This window comes from Plecotus auritus (assembly GCF_963455305.1).
Source record: "Plecotus auritus genome assembly, chromosome: 5".
In the NCBI taxonomy this organism is placed as follows: domain Eukaryota; kingdom Metazoa; phylum Chordata; class Mammalia; order Chiroptera; family Vespertilionidae; genus Plecotus; species Plecotus auritus.
In genome coordinates, this window is record NC_137776.1 from 109,232,641 (window position 1) to 109,255,038 (window position 22,398).

Sequence of the window (22,398 nt, forward strand, 5' to 3'; positions counted from 1 at the left end):
AGAGTATTTTTTTTTTCTATACACTGGAATGAATGAGCCAGTGAACAAATGAAAGAAAGAATGGGTGCATGGCTGACCAACCAACAGACCTATGGGGTAGCTGTGAGTGTTAAGTAGGGTGACTATGCAGTTGTGAATTGTAGACCATGAAACTTTTGAGAGTGAAACAGGCGCCTTTTGTAATTATGGTGAGATGGCAGACATACACTTGCCCCAGGCACACTGGGATGTGTTTAAGTGGGTCCAATGCCTGTGATATGCTTAGCACAGTGCCTGGCACACAGAGTAAACAGCCAATAACTGTTAACAGTTGTTATTGACTTTGATTTAAAAAATTGTTATTTTTGATAATGTTTTACTAGCTTTCTCAAGCTTATGTCTTTTTTTCCTAATGAAAACGTCACTGAACTAAGGCCAGGTGTAAGCTAAATTCCTATTGCTGAAAGAGCTAATAATACAGCCTCCAAAGATGCTTAAAAGAAATCAAAAGAAATTGCAAGAAAAGCCTGACCTTTAACCAAGCATCTAGTTCTGTTTTTTCAGCTCAGATAAGAAAAATCAGGCTTTACCTGTTGTCAAATAATATAGGTGAATGTCTAAGTGAAGAAAGGCTACTGTAATTTCAAAAACAGAAAGATAGCAAAGTAACTGAAACCCCCATTTCTATTTATTCATTTACTAGTGCACGAAATTGTGCACTTGCGGGGGGGGGGGGGTGGTGTCCCTCAGCCTGGCCTGTGCCCTTCTGCAGTCCAGGAGCCCTTAGGGGATATCTGACTGCCACGGAAGTGGGAGAGGCTCCTGCCGCCGCCACTGAGCTTGCCAGCTGTGAGCCCAGCTTCTGGCTGAGCAGCGTTCCCCCTGTGGGAGCGCCCTGACCACCAGGGGGCAGCTCCTGCATTGAGCATCTACCTCCTGGTGGTCATTGCACATCATAGTGACTGGTCGGTCTGTCGTTTGGTCAATTTGCATATTAGCCTTTTATTATATAGGATTGAGACTTCCTGACTTTTTAAAAATCTTAATAAGACTTAGTCATTGCAAAGTTTACTTTTCAAGTAAAAACCTGCTGATATTGATTGTAAGAGACATTCCAGTATGTTTGGGCTTAGACATATCCTTCGCTTGGTGTTGCTACTCTTTGCTTCGAGAAGTGACTTTTCTGCAGGTTTAAATGACAATGATGGCACAGTTTCCTCAGTTTAATATACAAGGGTGGGCAAAAGTAGGTGTACAGCTGTACGTATGGAGAAATATATAATAGAAAAATAAATGAGAATAAATGTTAGCATACTCATAACTGTAAACCTACTTTTGGCCCCCTTGTACATGCTCCATGAGGTTTTAATGGACGTATACCTTTGAGATGTGATAGCAAGTATTCTTTCCAGTTTCTTGGAATTAAGTAGTTCTCCAGAGAAGCTGGTCTCAATTTGCGTGGGCTTCCCCGGCAGATGAGATAGTCCTTGATCTCTCTGGTTGAGAAAAGTGAAGAACTACAGGTGTTTGTCTCATCGAGGAGGACCTTCTCCTCCCAGCCTCTTGGACAGCTTTGGAACACATTCCCACAGAAGGCACACTCTCATTAGGAAACTTTCTTACAAAGAACCCGATCCCACATTCTAGCTTTTTATTGTAGCTATGAAAACACTTGGTGACAAAATTAGCTGCACCAATTCCTTTACCTACTATCTCCTTTTGCAGAGGATGGGACCAATGATTGCTTCACTAAGTTGAGTATTTCAGGGAAACAAAGTACAGTTTTCTTTTTCTTTTTTAATGTATATTTATTTCAGAGAGGAAGGGAGAGGGAGAGATAGAAACATCAAATGTGAGAGAAAATCATTGATTGGCTGCCTTCTGCACGCTCCACACTAGGAATCAAGCCCATAATCCAAACATGTGCCCCGACCAGGAATTGAACCGTGACCTCCTGGTTTATAGGTGGATGCTCAACCACTGAGCCATGCCGGCCAGGCTTATCTCTTTTTCTTGCCTAATTGCTTTGGCTGGGGCTTCCAATACTATTTTGAATAGAAGTGGTGAGAGTGGGCATCCTTGTCTTGTTCCTGATCTTAGAGGAAAAGTTTTCAGCTTTTCACCATTGTGTATGGTATTGTCAGATATGGCTTTTATTATGTTGAGGAAATATGAGTGTTTTACATGGGAGGACAGGCCCTGTATTTATTCATCCTTAACCCCCCTCCACCTGGCACAGTATTCTACATATGGTTGGTGTTCATCTGATAGTTGATAAATGTGGAATTTAGGATTAACCTTTGGGATTAACCTTTGTGAGTTCTATGGACTGCCCCCTGCTACTCAGTGCCCCACACACTTTTGAGAACTGACAATGTTTTCCAAAGCAATTGCATCAGCGCATTCCTGTCAGCATTGTATAACCTTCTGATTTCCCCACATCCTTGCCAATCCTTGTTACTATCTAACTTTTTTCTCTAACTGTGACTTGTGGGTGTGAAGTAGTATCTTATTGTGGTTTTGGTTTCCGTGTCTCTGATGATTAACAATGTCTAGCGTATTTTCATGTGGTTATTGCCCATTTGTGTATCTTTCTTAGAAAAATGTCTGTTCATATTCTCTGTACATTTTAAATTAGGTTCCTTGTCTTTTTATTATTAAGCTGTTCTTTATTTATTTTTGGTACAAGTCCTTTATCAGACATATGGTTCACAAACATTTTCTCCTACTCTCTAGGTTGTGTTTTCACTTTTAAAATATATATATATACTTTTTATTGATTTGAGAGAGGAAGGGAGAGGGAGAGATAGAAACATCAATGATGAGAGAGAATCATTGATTGGCTGCCTCCTACACGCCTCCTACTGGGGATTGAGCCTGAAACCCCAGGCATGTGCCCTGCCTGGGAATCAAACTGTGACCTCCTAGTCGACGCTCAACCACTGAGCCACACCAAATGGGCCAAAATAGATTTTATTGATAATACTAGTAGATGATTCACATATTGAACACTGGATCTATAAATCTAATCATTCACAGAAGTCAAGGCACTGATCAAAAGACAGGTGTTAATGTACACATTTTTCAAACTGTGTCTGAGAATAGAACAAAAATATTACAGTAGCCCCCAATTATTCATGGTTTCAGCTACCTGCAGTCAGCCGCAGTCCAAAAAGATTAAATGGAAAGTTACAAAAATAAACAATTCATAAGGTTTTAAATTACATGCCATTCTGAGTAGCATGATGAAATCTTCCCTTTGTCCACTATATTCACCCCACTTCATCTCATCACGTAGGCATTGTAGCATCTCTCATCATCACAAGAAGGGTGAGTACAGGACAACAAGATATTTTGAGAGAAAGACCACATTCACATTAACTTATTACAGTATATTGTGATAATTGTTCTATTTTATTAATTGTTGTTGTTATTCTCCTACTGTGCCTAACTTATAAGTTAAATTTTATCATTGGTATGCATATGTAGGGGAAAAACATAGTATATATAGGGTTTGGTACTATCTGCAATTTCAGGCACCCACTAGGGGTCTTGGAACATACTCCCCATAGATAAGGGAGGACTACTTACTGTACGTATTGTCAACCGATGACCATTGGCACCAATTCAGTGCCAACAGGAACCCCCAATTTGGGGTGATGTGAAGAAGGAAACTTCATTCAGTGCGAAACAGCTCCATTGTGACACAGCAGAGCTGTGAGGCAGTCCCACGGCCAGGCCCCTGTCAGACTAGTTTTGCTCTCCTCTGCAGGTTTGCGTTGTGCTGTGCTGGCCGGTCTGCTCCACTGTGCTTCGACCTGTGCCAGTCTGCTCTGGCCTACGCCGGTCTGGTCCTCTCTGCTCCATCCAGACATTTTCCATGTTTCAGCTCAGCTGGGGAAACACAATTCTCTGTTTTCAGTGGAGCGGGGACGCGCACTCTCAGAGCCAGAGGGGAATAGAAGTGATGAGAAGTCTCTGGCTCTGGTCCTTGATTGGTCCTCATGCAAATAAGACCTCCAAATCCTTGCAGTTTGATTGGTCCAAAAGGCACTGTCCCAGTTGGTCAGAATAGAGCCACTCTGGTTGGTCGGAGCTGCACAGCTCCGATTGGATGGGGACAGCCTCAGTCCTATTGGTGGAAATAGGACTCCAGGACCTCCTTACAAGGGCTGTCCCAGGTGGTAAAAACAGTGCCAGCAGGCAGTTCAGTGCAGGCCTCTCTTTGAAGTGGCTTGTGTGAGAGGTCCCTGTGTAAAATGGCTGCTAGGCTCTGGTTTTTTGTTTGTTTGTTTTTCGTCTTTATTTAAGCACAGTTAGCAACCAGGAGCCCTTCTTAGTCAGTGTCTTCTTTCTCAGGGTTCACATTACTTGCTGACTTGAGTATAGAACTTCTGCAACTTTTTTTTTTTTTAATATATTTTATTGATTTTTTACAGAGAGGAAGGAAGAGGGATAGAGAGTTAGAAACATCGATGAGAGAGAAACATCGATCAGCTGCCCCCTGCACACCTCCCACTGGGGATGTGCCCGCAACCAAGGTACGTGCCCTTGACCGGAATCGAACCTGGGACCTTTCAGTCCACAGGCTGACGCTCTATCCACCGAGCCAAACCGGTTTCGGCACTTCTGCAACTTTTATTTAAATCTGTAACTAAGCAGTACCTTCTAATTCAGATAGTTGATGGATCTACCATTTTACACTAGTTTCATTTTTACACTTATTCATATTTATCTACTGTTCATTCTCAACAGCTCGTACCTTTGTGCTGCTGGGCATGGCTCAGCCCCTGTGATCTAAAGGTGAAAATCACACGTCATGCAGATGGCTGCTCAGAGGGTTGGGAGTAATGCCACCTCTGAAGAGCTCTCACTGACGTGAGAAGTTTGTCTAATGGTGCACATATTTATTTCTGTGGGTCCTGAAAAAGATACGGTGTAATGACAGCAGTTCCAACGCCGTCCCTGCTATTTGGAAAGGTAGGAGCCGCTGAAGAGCCAAGTTCTCCCCTTTCACCTCAGAGCTCTCCTGCCTCCTGGGGGGTCTCTGGCTCTGTGACGGGGGCTCCAGAACCCTCCCCAGGCCAGGCTCCTCCTCTGAGCAGCACCCTCCACTACCCTGCCTGCAGAGTGGGGAGAAGTGTAACTGGAGGCTGCAGACCAGCTATAGTATCAGACCTCCTGATTCAAATCAGAGCTGTCAGTCCTGGTCCCTCTCTGACCTCAGTTGCCTTGTCTATAAATTATGGATAATAATTGTCCCTGTTTTATCCCTGTGGGGTTGTTATGGGGGTTAAAATACAGATAAAATGCTTACCATCATCTCAGGCAAGCCCTTAATAAATGGTAGCAATGGCTTCTTCAGCCTCCCCATGCGTTCCTCTGCCTCTGGCCCTTCAGTAGTCAGCGCGCTGTCCTGAAACACCGCAACACCGCTTTGCAGGAGCACACGAGGCCACCACCCTGTGCGGCCTTCTGGTGGCGCTCCCTTCACAGCCATCCTTCTGACTACAATTCTGCTGCATTTCCACTCCCTCTCCTCATCGACTCCGCCTTCAGCCTCCATCACTCATCAAAACAGTGTTCTTAGGGAGGCCAGGGAGGGCCTGCGCAGAGCAGTGCTGTTCCCCTCCGCACGGCCTCTCAGCGGTGCTGGGCACAGGCAGCCTGCCTCTGTTCCTCTGTGATGCTGCTCTCTGCTTGCCTGACTCCTCCTCCTGTCTGCAACTCCTCTTCCTCCTGTGCCCATTGGCGATGCTCAGGGCACAGGCCCGGCCCCCTGCTCCGCACTCAGACCTCTCTCCTGCAAAGTTCTCATTCATTCTCTTGCCATTCTATCTGGCAGCTCCCTGATGTACAATAGCCCAGACCTTTCCCCAGAACTTCTGACTTGTATATTCGAGGACCTATTTCATACCTCAGTTGGATTATGCCTCAGAGGTGCTAAATTCACACATCCTTCCCAAATCTCATTACTGTCCCTTATTTCCATGTGACTAAACAGTATGCCCATCCATCTACTTACTCAGGAAACCTGAGATCGCGTGGTTCCTCCCTCACCTGTTCCACCTCTCATCAAACTCATTGCCAGTTTCTCTTGGTGTAAAGTGCATTGCAGGTACTCTCCACTCTCTCGCCCTGCACCCACGCTGGCCTGCACACGGTGATCTGGAATGTCCCCGCATCTTGGCACTTTGTGTAAATCCTGGGGCCAGAATAATCACAGAATAAGGCCCGAAAATCTAACCTCAGCCTGTGGGACTGCACAGCCGTGTCACAAGTCATCTCACCTCTGCCCTCAGGGCTTCTGTCTTCCTCTGACCTTGTTCCTCCTTGTCTCAGTGCCACCATGGCTGCTGTTCCTCTGCTAGAAGGCTCTTCCCGCTGCTCTTCACCTCGCTTAGCCCTGACCACCTGTCCTTACCTGAGCCTGCCCTTCCCTTCGTTGTCTCACACGCACATTACAGTGTGGCGTGTGTGAGTATGTATGCCTCCCATGGGGCCCAGAACTGCTAAGGCTACACGTTAGGTCTGTTTTGTTTTCACTGTTTGGTCTGCGCCTGGCACCTTGAGTTCCATACTGGAAGTGCTGAGTCATTTTTGACTGAATGACCACCAGCTCCTTCCATAAAGTACAACAGGGTGGGAGGTGGCAGGGGAATGGCAGCTGAAGCACTGGCGCCACAACAGAGGGCATCCATAGTGTGGCCCCGGATGTGCCAGGTGGTGCAGGGTTGGGGGCATGGTGGCAACTCTTCTTTGCCAGGTGTGGGGAGGTGGGAGAAAGGGCTCCTGCCAGACTTCCCGGAAGAGTTGACGCTCAGGATGAGAATGTGAAATCAGCAGGGTCGGACAAGGGCCATCCCTTCAGGCCTCCCTTTCTCCTGCCTCTGTCTGCCCCTGTGACAGACCCTACAGAACTTCATCTTCTAGTCTTGCCCCAGAGTTAATCCAGGACAAGGTCTACAGAGTTATCTGAAGAAAAGGAGAAACTACTAGAAATTGCTACCCTGTGTTTCCTGTATTTCCTTTCCTGCCCTGTACCCATTCCGTGGCTCCACGCCAGCTCCTGCAAAGAAATGGCCCAGAAGTGTTGGTGAAGGGAAGACATCAAAGGAGTTGTTGGGTAGTGGGGAACCTTTGTACCCCAGCATTAGTTTTGCTTATTAAAAACAGTGAACATCTTTGGCAGAACATGGAAAACACTGTGCTGTCTGTGATGCCACTGGTGAAAGGCAAGAGACTTCAGAAAAGCAGGCTGGAAGAAGATAGATAAGGCCTGCCAGGCCCGAATAGGCCAGTGGCTCAGAGTAAGACAAATGTCCCCTCACGCTCTTCCCAGAAGGGGAAGTAGGACCCCTCATACACACAGGAGGAGCCTCCAAAAACATTTTCCGGTAAAAACTGCGCTGCACAAATGGTTGCAGTCTATAGAGCATCATGCTATGAATCAGCTATGGATTAAAACAGGTCATTACCACCGTCTGTGAAATTGTTATTAAAGAAAAATACTTTTTAACTTCAAGCAACAGATTTACAGATACAGTTACTGAATATTTACTAGGTGTCAAGCACTGTGTGAATCACTGTACATGTGTTGTTATTGCATTTGATCCTTCTGACAACACTATGAGGGACATAGGCCCATTTTACAGATGAATAAACTGAGGTTTAGAGGGTAAGTCACTTTCCCAAAGTCATACTGTTAGTAGGTGGTAGCCCTGAGAGTCAGACCCACTTTCAGGCATAACTATTTTTAAATTAGAGACTGCATGTACCTAGATACCCACCTAGGTACACCTCTACCCACCTCATTTTTTCACTCTCTGTCTTCCATCACTATACATTTGTTTATCCTTTTTGAAAGCTTTTTTTTTTTTTCCTTTGAGCATTTCCCTAGTTTCTTAAATTGAAGCAGAAGCACATTCACATTATTTTGTAAATACATACTTGGTCAATATTCATTGATACTATAAATATTAACTGCTGCTATGACCATGAGGAAAGGACTCACAGATTGGATTCATTTTTGCATTTTGAACTCTCTTAATCTCCTTTTTTCTGTAACCCGTTTCTATTTAAAATTTTCTTTCCTCCTGAAAGGAAGAAGATTTCTCTCTCCAAGTCAGCGGTCGTCTGCCTCTGGCTTCGACACCTTCCCAGCCTTGAAAAAGCAACGCTGCATCTTTTTGAAAAGCTAATCTTCAGTGAGAGAAATTCTCTGAGAAGGACCGAATGCTTCATGAAAGAGTCATTGCTGGTACGTGCCTGACTTTGATGAGGAGAAAAATCCTTAAAGAAGATGCTGAGTATCATTTGTCATTTCATTTAGTCAGAGCAAGGGGGAAAATACAGGGTATCCCCCAAAAATGTACACACCTTGATTATTGATTCCAATGGATTAAATCTGAAAAGAAAGAAACATCAGTTGAGCTATCAAAAAATGTATGTGTGTACATTGTTTATATACCCTACATAAACAAAAGAGCAATTGATACCTTTTGAAATAATGATGTATTTACAGTTTATTTTAAAAATACCAGCATAGGAAATCTCTTCTGTGTATTTAGAGCATATTTCAAAAATAATGGAGAGATTCAAGATTTATTGGATTGTTGTACCTTATATGGCATATTCATAAGACCTGACATGTGGACAACAACTTTTTAAATACAGTATTTCTTATTTCCACATGAAAAATAAGTTTTATAAATAAAGATTTTAAGAACCAGAGTAGGAATCAATTAACAATGAAAAACTTTCAAAAATAAACATTTAGGTCTTCACTAGAGGAAAAATAAAATACTCAAGAGACATAAAACAGAACTCCAGGAAGATGGTTTAAACAATGAAAACAACTAAGAATTTTGTAAGTTTTCTTTTGGCATAAGCCTGCCAGGCTTGAAATCTGGCTCTGTACAGTGGCCGCCTTGTTCTCAGGCCTCAGGCCTCAGGCCTCAGGCCTGGGCGGTGAGGCTGGGGCGGCTTCAGGCGGTCCTCAGAACCTGGCCTGTGGCAGGCAGCTCTGGAAGAAAGACTCTGCACCCTGATGAAACAGTCCAAAAACTACAAGGAGGTGCCGTGCTCCCAGGGACCTCAGTGGCTCTAACATGCTTTCTCACTAGCTTTGGTAGCGGGGGAGATACAGCACAGAGATCGCCTCCTTTTGTGCAGATGGGGGACATGAGTTCACATCTTAGGTTGGTGGCCAGGAAACTGGGCAGAGAGTGTTCATCCTTCCAGGAAGCTGGGACTTGGGAGGCGAGAAGCCCTGTGCAAGGCTCCGTCTAAGGTTAGCTAAGTTTATGCAATGCCCATCTCTCAGGCACTTTCTCCTTGTTAAAACATTTTGAACTTCCTGTTTTCTTTCTTTGTCTTTCAAATTGGAGGCTGCATAAGGGAATCATAATTGAATCAGCTGCCTTCTTTCTATATCTGATTGCTCCTTTTAGGTCCCAATCATTCCCGCCAATGGGTGGGTGTGATTGCCCATGTCCATGCTTAGCTTTGTCCAATGTCCTTGGCTCCTCTCTGCCTTCACCTTCTGGGTCCTCTCAGGTGGCTGTGGACAGTGTTACAGTCATCAGTAGCCGTGCTGCTTTCATCTATAAGTTAGGTGGCCCAAATTGAGCCCAACTGATTTGGAAACTTATATTGTTTGATGGGGGGTTTGAGGGAGAGAAGGAAGGAAGATAGGTATAAAGACTGAGAGATCCCTGGCTGGTGTAGCTCGTCTGGTTGGGCCTCATCCCGTGCACCAGGAGGTTGCCAGTTCAGTTCCCAGTCAAGAGCACATGCTCAGTCTCCAGTAAGGGGTATGCAGGAGGCAGCCATTCGTTCTCACATCGATATTTCTGTCTCTCTTCCTCTTTCTCTCTCTTGTTTTAAATATATTTTTATTGATTTCAGAGAGGAAAGAAGAGGGAGAGAGAGATAGAAACATCGATGAGAGAGAATCATTGATTGGCTGCCTCTTTCATACCCCCTACTGGGGATCAAGCCCACAACTCAGCATGTGCCCTTGACTGGAATCGAACCCAGGACCTTTCAGTCTGCAGGCCACTGCTCTGTCCACTGAGCCACACCAGCTAGGGCTCCTCCTCTCTCTTGAAAAATCAATAAACTATTCTTTATAAAAATTTGAAAAAGAAAAAGAAGACAAGCTCTTAGACTTAAAAAAAATAGAAGTCTGAGATAGCGCAAACAGAGGTATTATTTTTTTAAGGGATTTCACCATTCAAAAGAGTTGCATGTTAAGGTGAGAAATAAGAATGTGTCTTATATAAAAATAATTACAATAAAATTCAAAATAAACAAAGGCTTTAAGAAGCCCCCAGCATCCCATTCCAAGCACTACCTTTATTATCCGGGAAATCTCTGTATTTCTAACTTAAATGAACATGCTCTAATTTAATTTTCTCTGGTCCTTTTTCAGTGGCCATTTCCTTGCTTTCAAGTTCTTTATTAAATTTGCTTGTCTTCTCTCTGTAGAAAAATTCCAGTTCCATTGAATTTTCTGATTTGGTTTGAATCTGTACCTTTCGTTGGTCCTTGTGGTTCTCTGAACCGTCTCCATGCTTCTCTCACCTGTGGCCATCAGGCCTGAGCAACACTTCCGCACGCACAGATACTGCTGTGAATGAGGGAGAGGGAAAGCAGGCACTCCCACTAAAGACTGCATAGTATAACCTTCCATCTCCAGTTTGTAGTTTAAAATAATCTTCCCCAGTGCAGCAGCCTGGAAGTCAGTTGATGTACAGCAGCATTTATTGGATGATGTGTAGAGATTCAGAGCTTCCATTATGGTTAAAGGGAAATTCCAGAGGGTGTTATTTGGCTTAATTTATTGTGGCATTGGCAGGATGTGACCTCTCTGTGCCTTGTGGGTCAAGGGGGCAATTGCAGTACAGAGCTGATTGGCGGGGGCTGCTCTCCTCAGCCATCCTGGCCTGCAATGCCAGAAAACCAAGCAGGCTTGAATAAGCCTGTGACGTGACTGAGTGATTCGGAGGGTAGGTAACCTGAAGAACTTGCTTCCTAATTGCATCATCTGATTCATTTATCGCCACGCAGCATCTTGGTGCAGTGACAGGCCCGTGCAGGAGTATCAGAGGCCGGGAAGGCTCAGGTAGCGCAGGCTGCTATGCTTCCCTCCGGAAGAAATGTGATGCCTATTACATTAGAGTTGGATTCTGAGAATAATTAGAGTGTGATGGTCCACGTAACTCGTGTTTTATATGGAGCATTGTTAATTATGTTTCCTCTCTTGGGACTATCCAGATTTAACCCTGGAAATTCTATAGTTGCCAAAATGTTGGATGTGGGGGGGAAGTGCGGTACAGATTGTACAAAGTGAAATGATATCCCCAAGTGTTCTTTTGCCTTTAAGGGACTCAGAGGCCTGATATTTCCCATGAAGACTGTGAATAATAAGGCACTAATTGAATATCACCTGAATTCTAAATGCATATTTATACGCATATATGACTTCTAAAATTAAAATAAATTTACTTTTGAGACTCACTGTTAGGCTTCCGTTGGCTGGACTGCCCCCAAGTACATGTCCACCTGTCACAATTTGTGGCTCCTAAGTACATCACGGTGTTAAACTTAGTTTGTCATTTACTGTGCAGACTGACACTTTTTAAAAGCAGATGGTCTTTCCTATCTGAAATCAATCAAAGTATATATTTTTAAAAGTCCTCTCTGATCTCAAAAAATATATATTTTAAAAGAATAAGAAATAAAATCTAATGGTCTTGTGTTTCCCGTGACAGAACAGGCACTGAAAGACCATAATGCATAGCTTCAGACCTAACCTTAAAGACTGATTTCACCGAACGCAGTGAAAGCCACTGGGTAATTACGCTGCTTTCTTGACGTCTTGTTTCCAAAAAGGCTATTGTTTATTCCCCACGTTTGAATGGAAAGTGCTGGCTGAGTAGCAGGTGGCACTGTGCTTAGCTGCCCCGCTGCACGCCAAGGCTGAGAGGTACCCTGGTTTCCATGCCCTCCCGTCCGCTCCTCGCTGGCAGGCCTCACACACCACCTGCCTCACGCTGTTGAGCGGAGCAGCCCCTTCACCTCCCCAGGACAGACTTGCCCACCAGAGTGCAGGGTCTGAGGAGAGTAGAGAGGGGAAAAGGAGGCAGGGGTGGTTTTTGTTTTTGTTTATTCAGATTTTAAATTAAATAATACTCCTCACAAAAAAATAGTCCTCATATTCTATCCTACCTGAAAGTCTTCACAGCTCAATTAAAATTAGTTCTTTGCCCAAGTATGTTTCGATTAAACTGGGGTGGGGGTGGGATTAGTTCTTCATCTAATAAGAGCTTAAGAAATAAAAAGAACATGTCGCCTTGATGTGAGGTAGGATACCTTCTTGTCTTCATTCTCCAGAGAGCCACTTCAGAAAGAAAAAGAACTCCCTTTACACAAAATTCCAAACACAATTCCCCTTTAATAAAAGATCATGTTGAATTTAGCTCCACATCCTGGGTTATGTCAGTTGTCTGTGCTTCAGTAATTCTTACTAATGCTCTAGGGTTTTCTTTTCCTGCTTTTTCATTAGCAGTCTTTTAAACATTTTTTTTCTTCTTTAATGTGATGCATGTAATTTAAGAAATGCTGAAGTAGATAATTTAGCAGTGGTCGAATAGGGAAGGGCATGGCGGCCTATGCTTGTGTCTGCTTCTCCCACAGTAGTTGCACTTCCCAGTGTCCACCTCAGGGCGGCACCAGATCCCCCAACATCGTTTCTGTGAAGAAAAAGGCCCAGATTGCAAATTCTGTTTTCACTGTTGGGGATGGAGGACTTTTCAACCTGAGATGAAGGGAGAGAGAAAAATTAAAAAATAAATAATAAAAACAGGGCAGAGGTCGACCTGGGAGGTCATTGCCACTAAGAGGCTGAGCTGAGAAGCAGCAGGGGGCTGTGGAGCTGTCTGCCCCCTCAGGCTGCACTAGCTAACTGGGCAGAGGCCACTGGGCCAGGCTAGAAGAGGAACTTCAGACTTGAGGGGTTTTGTTGAGCATCCTGAACGCATGCCTGTGTCTGAATGCTCTGAGAGAATACGGGTAAATTTAAAACACAAAAGTACATTTGGTACTTGTTAACTTTTTTGGGTTTTTCTTTAAGCCTAGAAATGACAGATTTATCACTAATTAAACAATAATTGTATTATGGAGTACTGAAAAAAAGTTGCTTGTAGTATAAACAACATCTGGTAAAGATTACAAAGAACGAATATTTTTCCATCTCAACTTTATTGAAAGAAACTTGAATCTTTTCAAACAAAATAGATCCTAAAATGTAAAAGGGATATTTATAGTCTTCTGTTTAGTACAGTCAAACCTCGTTTCTCGAACTTCTCCCATCTGGAACAGTTCAGTTCTCAACCAAGTTGTTCATAGAAAAAATGTCTCCATTGTCGAACCAAACTTTGGTTTTCGAACTGACAACCCTTTCAAGCTGATACCTCAGCATGACAAAAAGCATCTCTCAGACAACAAATAAAGGACAGAATGCTTTTGTTGCTGGAGAAATCCATGATTAGCACAATTTTAAAACATAAAGAGGCCGGCAAGAGTGCTAGTGTTTCTGAGGGTGCCACAATGATCACAGGCAATTGAAGAGCTGGAAAACTGTTGTTGATTTAGATAAAGGAAAAGCAGTCAGCTAGTGACAGCATTTCGGAGGCAGCGGTAAGTGAACAGCAAAGATGCTGCATGCTGACCCGAAAGATAGCCCTGGCCTGAGTGCTGGGAGGGATTCATTTAAGGCCAGTAGGGGCAGTTCGATACATTTAACAAAAGAAATGTTTATTTATAGATCAAACAGTACATTAGAAATGTACTGTGTATAAGAACGGTCAAAAACGGAATCATTCGGGAGTCTGGAACCGATTAATTCAATTTACATTATTTCTAATGGGGGGAAAATGATTCTGTTTTTGAACAAATTGGTTCTCAAACAGCCTTCCCCAGAACAAATTAAGTTCCAGAACCCAGGTTCCCTGTATTTTGAAAATAGAAAAGAAGAAAATGGCATAATAAAAAAATACATATTTATAAAGATCTTACTTTACATGATAGAAGTGAAGGTTTTCTTTAAGTAGATTTTTTAAACCAAATTATTTTGTACTCAATAAAGGGGTTTACTGTTGAATCTTATGAAGAATCCTCTTTTAAGAAGAGAGTTGTTTTTTTGTTGATTTTACAGAGAAAGAGGAAGAGAGAAAAAGAAACATGGGCTTTTTGTCCCACGTATTGATGCATTCATTGGTTGATTTTTGTATGTACCCTGACCAGGGATCAAACTCACAACCTTGGTATATCAGGATGATGCTCTAACCAACTGAGCTACCCAGCCAGGGGCAAAGGTATTTTTTTATAACTGTGACACCACTTTTAATTTATATACATATATTAACACAAGGGCCTCTCAAAAGAGTCAGTGACACAGTGGGACAGGATTGCTGGTTGGTGGGTAAGCTGGAGGGAAAGATTCTAATCAGTCATTCTTAGGAAAAAGACCATTCCTGAGTTAAATACTTAAACTACATTGAAATAGGCTATGAAAGAGGGTCTTTTCCAGGCCTCCTGAACTTCAGCTTCTTATCCCTCGTGTGCAGTTGCCCTTTTCATTTCTCAGGAAAGAATGTCTGTGAGGGGTGATCAATGAAAAGGCTTTAGAATTTTTTGTTGTTGTTAATCCTCACCCAAGGATATTTTTTCCCATTGACTTTTAGAGAGTGTGGAAGGGAGGGGGAGACATCGATGTGAAAGAGACACATCAATTGGTTGCCTCCTGCACACGCCCCAACCAGGGCCAGGGAACAAACCTGCAACTGAGGTACATGCCCTTGACCAGGAATCGAACCTGAGACCCTTCCATGTTAGGGCCACTGCTCTAACCACTGGGCTACCGGCCAGGGCTTCGTTTCCTTGCTGCCTTTTTACCCTTTATAAGAGGCACTTGGCTTTGTCTGTGAATGACATCAAATCATAGTAAAATTTCCCTCTCGTGTGTATTCTCTTCCCCTGCCCCACCCATACTCTTTCTCTTGTGCACACACACAATCAGAAAATGACAGAAGGCAAGATTTCTTCCTGATAATTCTGCTCTTTCGTGTTCTCAGCCCCTGTAAGTGGCAAGTGGCTTGTAGTAATCATCGATGAGCCAGGATGAAAATAACGGTGGACACTGAGGGCAGAAAGTGAGCACTGGCATTATTTGTACAGTTCACAGTCCAGAGTGACTGCTGGCCTCTCCCTCCCCTCTGCTCACGGCCCAGGCCCCATGGGCACGGCCTCTCGGCCACTGTGAATCTCTTCTATGCTGACTTTGTCCTTCCTTGCTTTGTTGAGGTGGGAGGTATGGGCAGAGAGAAGATGAACAGTGCAGTTCTGGGAGCTGTGGGAGATAAGAAGGGGTGCACACCCCACAGAAAAGCTGGTTCATGAGAAAAGGAAGCCGGTGTCCAGAGCTCCCCATCATCCTTGTCTGTTTGTCCCCAGAAGTTGAGTGAAAGGACTGGGGCAGTGAGAGGAGGCGGGAGAAGGGCAAACCTCGTGTTACTGATGGCCTCCTGGTGACATCGTTTCCCAGCCTTGAAGTCATCTGAACATGGAAATAGCTAGGCCAGATGGAGAAGAGAAGAGCTGGAAGGCGCCAACTTTGGTAGGCCGGAGAAGAACATGCCAACAGATGGACTCCAAGGAAGTTCTCTTTCTTTCCTCGTTTTTACAGGAAAGATGAGAGCCTGGATTGTGGGGCTTCAGAGTTGGGGTCTGGGACTCTGGGCTGCAATGTGGCTTGTGGGTGTTACTGCAGGGTCCCATTTTAGCAATCAGGCAGGACACACAGGGTTAAAGGTTTGCCTTTTCCCTCACAAGGATGCTATAAGGATTCAGGGGGGAGTTATGGCTTCCAAGGAAGCATACATTAAGACTTTAATTCTATTTGGAGGATTCCCTTGATAAGAAAAGCAGCTTAAGTTCACTTTTGTGATTTGATGTCACTGGAACGCATGCCTTGCCTGTGAGCATGCTGGGCTTATGAGGGGACTCAGTGACCCTGAAATTATGTGCGCGGGAAGTGTGAAGAGTCTCATTCTAAAAGCCATCAGTAAAGGCCATGGATGAGAAAAAGCTGTTCACAGCTTCTGGGAGACTGGTTTCAAAATAGAAATTTCTGCCACTGCTGTGTCAGCAGAGTCCCCTGCCTCCTGGCATGTTATCCATTTTAAAAAGTAAACAAGTTGTGGCAGCAGTTTGTGAGCAACCAAAGATCTGAAATACTTGGATAGCAAGAAAGTGAAGAGGCAAGTGCACTGGTGTGGAGTGAGCAGGCAGATTCCACACAGCCTGGGGACATTTACGGCATTGGGTTAATGAAGCTGTTTTGCTAGAAAACATTGCATAAAGGAAACTAGATCCACACTCTGATCTTCTTTTAATGGATTGAGTTAGAACTTTCTTGCTTCTCCCTTAGATTTTCATGGTAGTCCTATTCTACACCCGGGGTCATCCTTTCTTTGCCATTTGGAAAGCTGGTCATTAGTATCCAGTAGTTTCTACTAGCATCACGTTTATAGAGCGGCTCTGGAGTGGTTAGACAGGTTAGAATTCTAGAACAGCAGGAATGGTCCTATTTTACCACTTTAATTTGGTTTTCCAGCGGTGCATTTTCAGGCTCTGCCTGCCTGTGGGCACGTGGCAGTGGCACTTCATCTTAAGCACTTGTGTTCAGGAGGCATGTGGTCTGTATATGAATCCGAAAAGCTCTTCTGGCAAATTTGATGAATCACTTTTCTTCCAGACATGCACTTTGCTTTTTCCTTCTTGTTTGATTTTTCCATTATGAATACATAGAAACGTTTATGATATTTTCTGGGCATATATCCAGTAACCTGTTAATAACTGTTATTATTTACAGTGAAGCTGAGAAGCAGGGCGATTAACTGAGATCAAAGCCAAGAAATAACCCTCCTCTCTTCTGTTGAGCCATGGTTCTGGCAAGCTAGTTCTTGAGTACATAATGGATTTATCTGTGAGCATTTTTAGTTGGTTTCTTTTAGAATGCACATCAGTGGAGGATTATGGAGCATGGGTTCTCTGCTAAAGAGTAGAGATTTATAATTTACAAATTCCAAATCCCTTTAAATAATTAAAAGGGAATCATCCATCACTTTAACAAGTGGGGATGCTCTTGCCGGGGCCTTCTGTGGCAGCCTGTAGTGGCGTTGTGAGAACACTAGATGGCACACATTCAATGTTGCAACTCAAAACGCCTGCGCAGAACCCACAGTGAGAAAGAAAGTCTGTGGGGATAGGCACTCTTCTCTACTCAGCGTGATCAGAAAACTTGAGGGACGGAGCACACCCTTTTTTTTTTTTTTTTTTTTCTTGTTGGGGCAGGTGGGAGTATGAAAAGAGATGTTTCCCAAAACTAGTCATATCAAGCATACTCTGATGCCAAGAAATTCCCCATAGAGCCTAACCCACTAATACTTGGGTGCTACTACAAAATACCTGATTAAGAACACAAATGACATTTTCATCTGGCCTAATCTCATGCTTTGATGTCTGCCCAGGAAGATACAGAACCTGGGTCAGGCCTGCTAATGCCAAACCTGACCCACTGTAGGTTGGCCTCTGCACGTTTAAACCATCAAAACCTGTCACAAAAATATTTAGGGAATAAATTAGATCACTTCCGTCTTTGAGATGATGTTATGTTAAATTTTGTATTAACCCTCTTTTCATCCTAAATAATTTAAACTGCTGAATTCATGGTGCACTGAGCTATGACATTACTTAGTCCATCATGGCAGTGGTCACTGCTTTCCTCAGTATGAAAACATGATGACCTCAGCACCTAATAGACGGGGACAGGAAGAGCCCGCCCAGGTCTGACCTGGAGATCTTCTCGGCCATGTGAGGTCAGACATGTTACCAACACTGGCTGCACCGGCAGCTCCGTGTCCTCGCTGCAGCGTGCTGGCAGAAAGTGTTTTACATTTGTCCACGAGACTGGCTTCTTTCTTATGGGTCATAGGGGCTTATTGTAGAAAATGTGGGACACAGCTGAACCTGAAGCGAAAGTAAAGCATGCCTGTAACCCCTTGCCCAAAAGAGAACCACTGTTCGCATTTGTGTGCAGGGTTTTGTCCATTTCTTCTAACCCAAAGGACTGGGCCCATTTTCTAGGCACCAGCAGTTCCAACAACTCCTTTGCCTGATAATAGCCAGATGTTACTGATGATGCTTCTGATGTTTTACTGTCTCCTGGTCTTTCCTCCAGCCTGAAGCAGCCTGCCACCCTGCCATCTTCAGAATTGTTGATGAAATGTTCAGGTAAATGTTGCGCTACTTCTGCTAATAATTGGTTTTAAAATGCTCCATTTCCAAATATAAATAAAAACTTTCTGTGGTGGTCTCTGGGTGTGTCATGGGGAATTAGTTTCTGATCCCATTTTACCCTCTGAGCTTTTTTAAAACCCAGATGTCAGTGTAAATTTAAAAGCCAATGCTTAAGAATTAAGATAATTTTCTTTATTTGTCCTTTTCAAATTCTAATATTGGTAGAAAAGAGTTGAACTAGATTTTAAATAAATACTCGTAGCACTTTTCTCGGCTCCAAATAAAGTGTAGCAGTGTACTCCCTTCACCACACGAGGGCTGACCAATCTTTTTTTTTTTTTTTTAAATATATTTTATTGATATTTCACAGAGAGGAAGGGAGAGGGATAGAGAGCTAGAAACATTGATGAGAGAGAAACATCGATCAGCTGCCTCCTGCACACCTCCCACTGGGGATGTACCCGCAACCAAGGTACATGCCCTTGACCGGAATCGAACTCGGGACCTTTCAGTCCACAGGCCGATGCTCTATCCACTGAGCCAAACCGGTTTCGGCCTGACCAATCTTTTTAAAGGATTTTTTTAAGCTAAGGAAAAACAAGAAGAATAAGTAAATAATGCTTCTTTAACAGAGTTCTTCTGAAAGTTAAAATCAACCATGTGAGCTGTCTTATAACACATTGGTTTTTTTATTGGGCAAATCGGAGTGCTTCCTGGAAGTGCATTGATGTACAGGTGCCGAGAGAGGATTGACTGGGTACAGGTTAGGGGTGCTGACAGCTGTGGGAGAGGGCCTCTCTGGGAGCTTGTCTTGGGGAAGGGTTTCCAGCTTCCACGGGGCTGCTGGCCCAGGTGCCCGCCCTCCTTCCCACCCGCACACTCCGCCGCAGAGCAGCAGACCCTGGGAAAGGAATGTTCACAACAGCAAACAACCCAGCACGTGGTGGGTCCCGAAACATACCAACTGTAAGCTAAATACGTGGAGAAATAAGTCAGGACGCTGTTTTTATTTTCTTTTAGTCTTTATTGTTGAAAGGATTACATAGGTTCTCCTTTCCCCCCATTAACCTCTTCCAGCCCGCTCCGTCCTCCCCCCACCCTGGATGCTGTTCTTAGTTTAAAACCAGCAGAGTTTAAATAAATACTCGTAGCACTTTTCTCGGCTCAGAATAAAGTTGAGCTGCTTTTTTGTTTACACATAAGAAAAGTTGGTTGTATGGAAAGAAACCAGCTCCACGCAGTCTTCCGCCACTTTGGTGGATGGATTTGATGGAGCCATTTCCCCCTCGAAAAAGCAAAAGGTCAGTTGCTGCTGCGTGTCTGGGTATACAGTGTGTACATGCATGCAAAGCGCCCCCAGGCTGTGTGGAAAGGATGTGCAGGCTTAACGATTTAAAACACAGGCAGAGAGTGCTGCGCATTCCAATTGTAGTCTTTAGAAAAGGGGGAGAGATTTTCCCTGCTTCTACACAGGCACTGCCGCCCAGGGAGGGAGATGCTGCTGCAGCGTATGGCCCAGAAGTGTCTCCACTCTCCCCTCCACAGTTCAGGCTCACATGTTAGCAGATCATCATTCAATGCCTTGTGCCCCGTCATTGCCCGCTCAGGTATGCGCTCTTGGAAACCGACGGAGCCCCAGAAGTGCTGGCCACCCTTCAAGTGTTCATGTGCTGCTTTGTAGAAGCTCTGAGAAAAGAAGACAACCAGGTTTGTTAAACTGCATAGATTATTCATTTACCCAAAGAAAGGAAGGCTGCTCCGAGGAGGTGGCTAATCACCAGAGAGGAGCATTTTATTTTCAGTGACTGATAGACTGCTTGCTCACAAAGGAAGCTTCCGGAATGTCTACCCCAGCAAAGGTGAAACTATTTTAATTCCAAGTAACAAGGTAGTTCCTGTCGGCCCTGTGCCCAGAGCATTTACCCACGGTTGTGTCAGAGCCCTGCCACCCCACCCTACGCGAGCTGTCTGCCTGCCCCTCCCAGGCCAGCGAGAGGCGTTCTGGGGTCTGCACGGCATGTGCTAAGAAGGAATGCCACTTACTACAAAGCAATTCTGGACATTCTTAACTATTAGCGTTTCCATTCATTGAGACCCAAGTGTGAATTGGATTCCAAAAGAGAAAGGAAATAGTGAGGATGATAAGGGAAGAGTTGAATAATTGTAGAGGAGGAGCTAGAAATGGCCTTGACTAAGGGGTGGGAGTTGGACACCATCAGCAAGCAAGGAGGCAGGCCCAGGGCCTGCAGGAAGACCTGCTTTGCAGGGTTCCATCCACAGAGACCAGGCGGCGTTGGCCAGGACCGCTGACCAGTGAGTGACCCTGGAAACGGCCCTTTCCGCCCGAGGGCTCTCGCCTTTGGGCATTTTACCCAGCCTGTTCTTCTGTGTGGTGCTCCGCCTGTTCAAGGGCCTGGGCCCTGCTTCCTGGAGGGAGGCCATCCGGTCCCTGATGCTTCCAGCACTTGGACCTAGGAGAACAGTGGGTGGTGCTCAGCTCTGCTGGAGTCCCAGACAGGAACCTCTCAGGTTTATCATTGCTGTTTAAGGCAATGACAAGTATTTATGATGTATCTTTTCCCATCGTCTCAAGTTAGCTAGACGGTAGCAAACATCCTTGTCATTGGGGCCTGGCTTGGAATTAGGGAGGTCTACGGAAAGGCACTCACTGGCTGGCCCTCGTATTTACTTTGAGGCATAAATGTAAATATCTTTTATCCTCCCTGGTACATTCTGTCACTTCCCAGTTAGGAACCAGCCGCTAGGAAACCTCCCTCGCCTCGTGGAGCACACCTCGGTGGGGGCGAGACTGTGAGAGAAGTGTTGCTCTGTCGTGTTAGTGCGAGTCTGGTTTTCTGATCAGCTTTGCTCCTCCTGAGTGCTGGCCTTGGGCACTACAGATTTGGACTCGACTTGCAGTTGCTTTTAATTAATTTATTTTTCTTTATTTTTTATTGAGGTTTAATTGACATATTCTACTAGTTGTAGGTGTAAAACATAATGATGAAATATTTATATATTCTGTGAGATGATCTCCGCAATAAGTGTGGGTAACATGTCACCAAATATACTTACACATTTCCTTGTGATGAGAACTTTTAAGATCTACAGTCTCAGCAATTTTCAAATAGGCAACATAGTATTGTAAACTGTGCTAGTATATTACATCTGCACAGTGCATCCCCATGACTTACTTATTTTGTAGCTGGAAGTTTGTACCCTTTGACTCCCTTTACTGATTTCCCCACCCCCTATTCCCACCTCTATTAACCACCAGTCTGTTCTCTTTATCTGTGAGCTTGGTCAGTCCTTTCCCCTTTATTCCCTTCCCTTCCCCTTCCTTTCCTAATTGCACATATGGCATTTGTCTTTCTCTATCTGACCATTTCACTGCGCATAATACCCTCCAGGATCACCCATGTTGTCACAAATGGCAGAATTTCGTTTTTAATGGCTGAATAATACTCCATCCTATACACACACACAGACCACCTTTTCTTTATCCATTCATCCACTGATGGACACTTAGGTTGTTTCCATATCTTAGATATTGCAAATAATGCTGCCGTGGACATGGCGGGGTGCATATGTCTTTTTTAATTAGTGTTTTCATTTTTGTCAGATAAATACACTGGAGTGGGATTGCTGTATCATATGGTAATTGTATTTTTAACTCTTTGAGGAACCTCCATACTGTTTTCCATAGAGGCTGTACCAATTTACATTCCCACTAACAGTGTGTAAGGATTCCCTTTTCTCTACATCCTTGCCAATATTTGTTATTTCTTGTCTTTTTTATGATAGAAATTCTAACAGGTATGAGGGGATATCTCATTGTGGTTTGATTTGCATTTCCCTAATGACTAATGACGCTGAACTTCTTTTCATGTACCTGTTGGCATCAGCATGTTTTCTTTGGAAAAATGTCTATTCAGTTACTCTGCCCATTTTTTAATCAGATTGTTTGAGGGTTTTTTTCTATTGAGTTGTATCAGTTCTTCATGTATTTTAGATGTTAATCCCTTATCAGATATATGTTTTGCAGATATTTTC

General features: G+C 44.0%; 1 protein-coding gene across 1 annotated transcript in view; it reads left to right on the forward strand.

The window, feature by feature from the left end:
• The window catches only part of FANCC (FA complementation group C), a 320,900-nt gene that overhangs the window by 281,807 nt on the left and 16,695 nt on the right, over nucleotides 1-22,398 (forward strand). Inside the window, exons 9-11 of the mRNA XM_080669394.1 lie at nucleotides 8,083-8,239; nucleotides 18,287-18,339; nucleotides 19,953-20,052. Of these exons, the coding sequence (XP_080525520.1) occupies nucleotides 8,083-8,239; nucleotides 18,287-18,339; nucleotides 19,953-20,052 (310 nt within the window). The remainder of the gene's footprint in view (nucleotides 1-8,082; nucleotides 8,240-18,286; nucleotides 18,340-19,952; nucleotides 20,053-22,398) is intronic.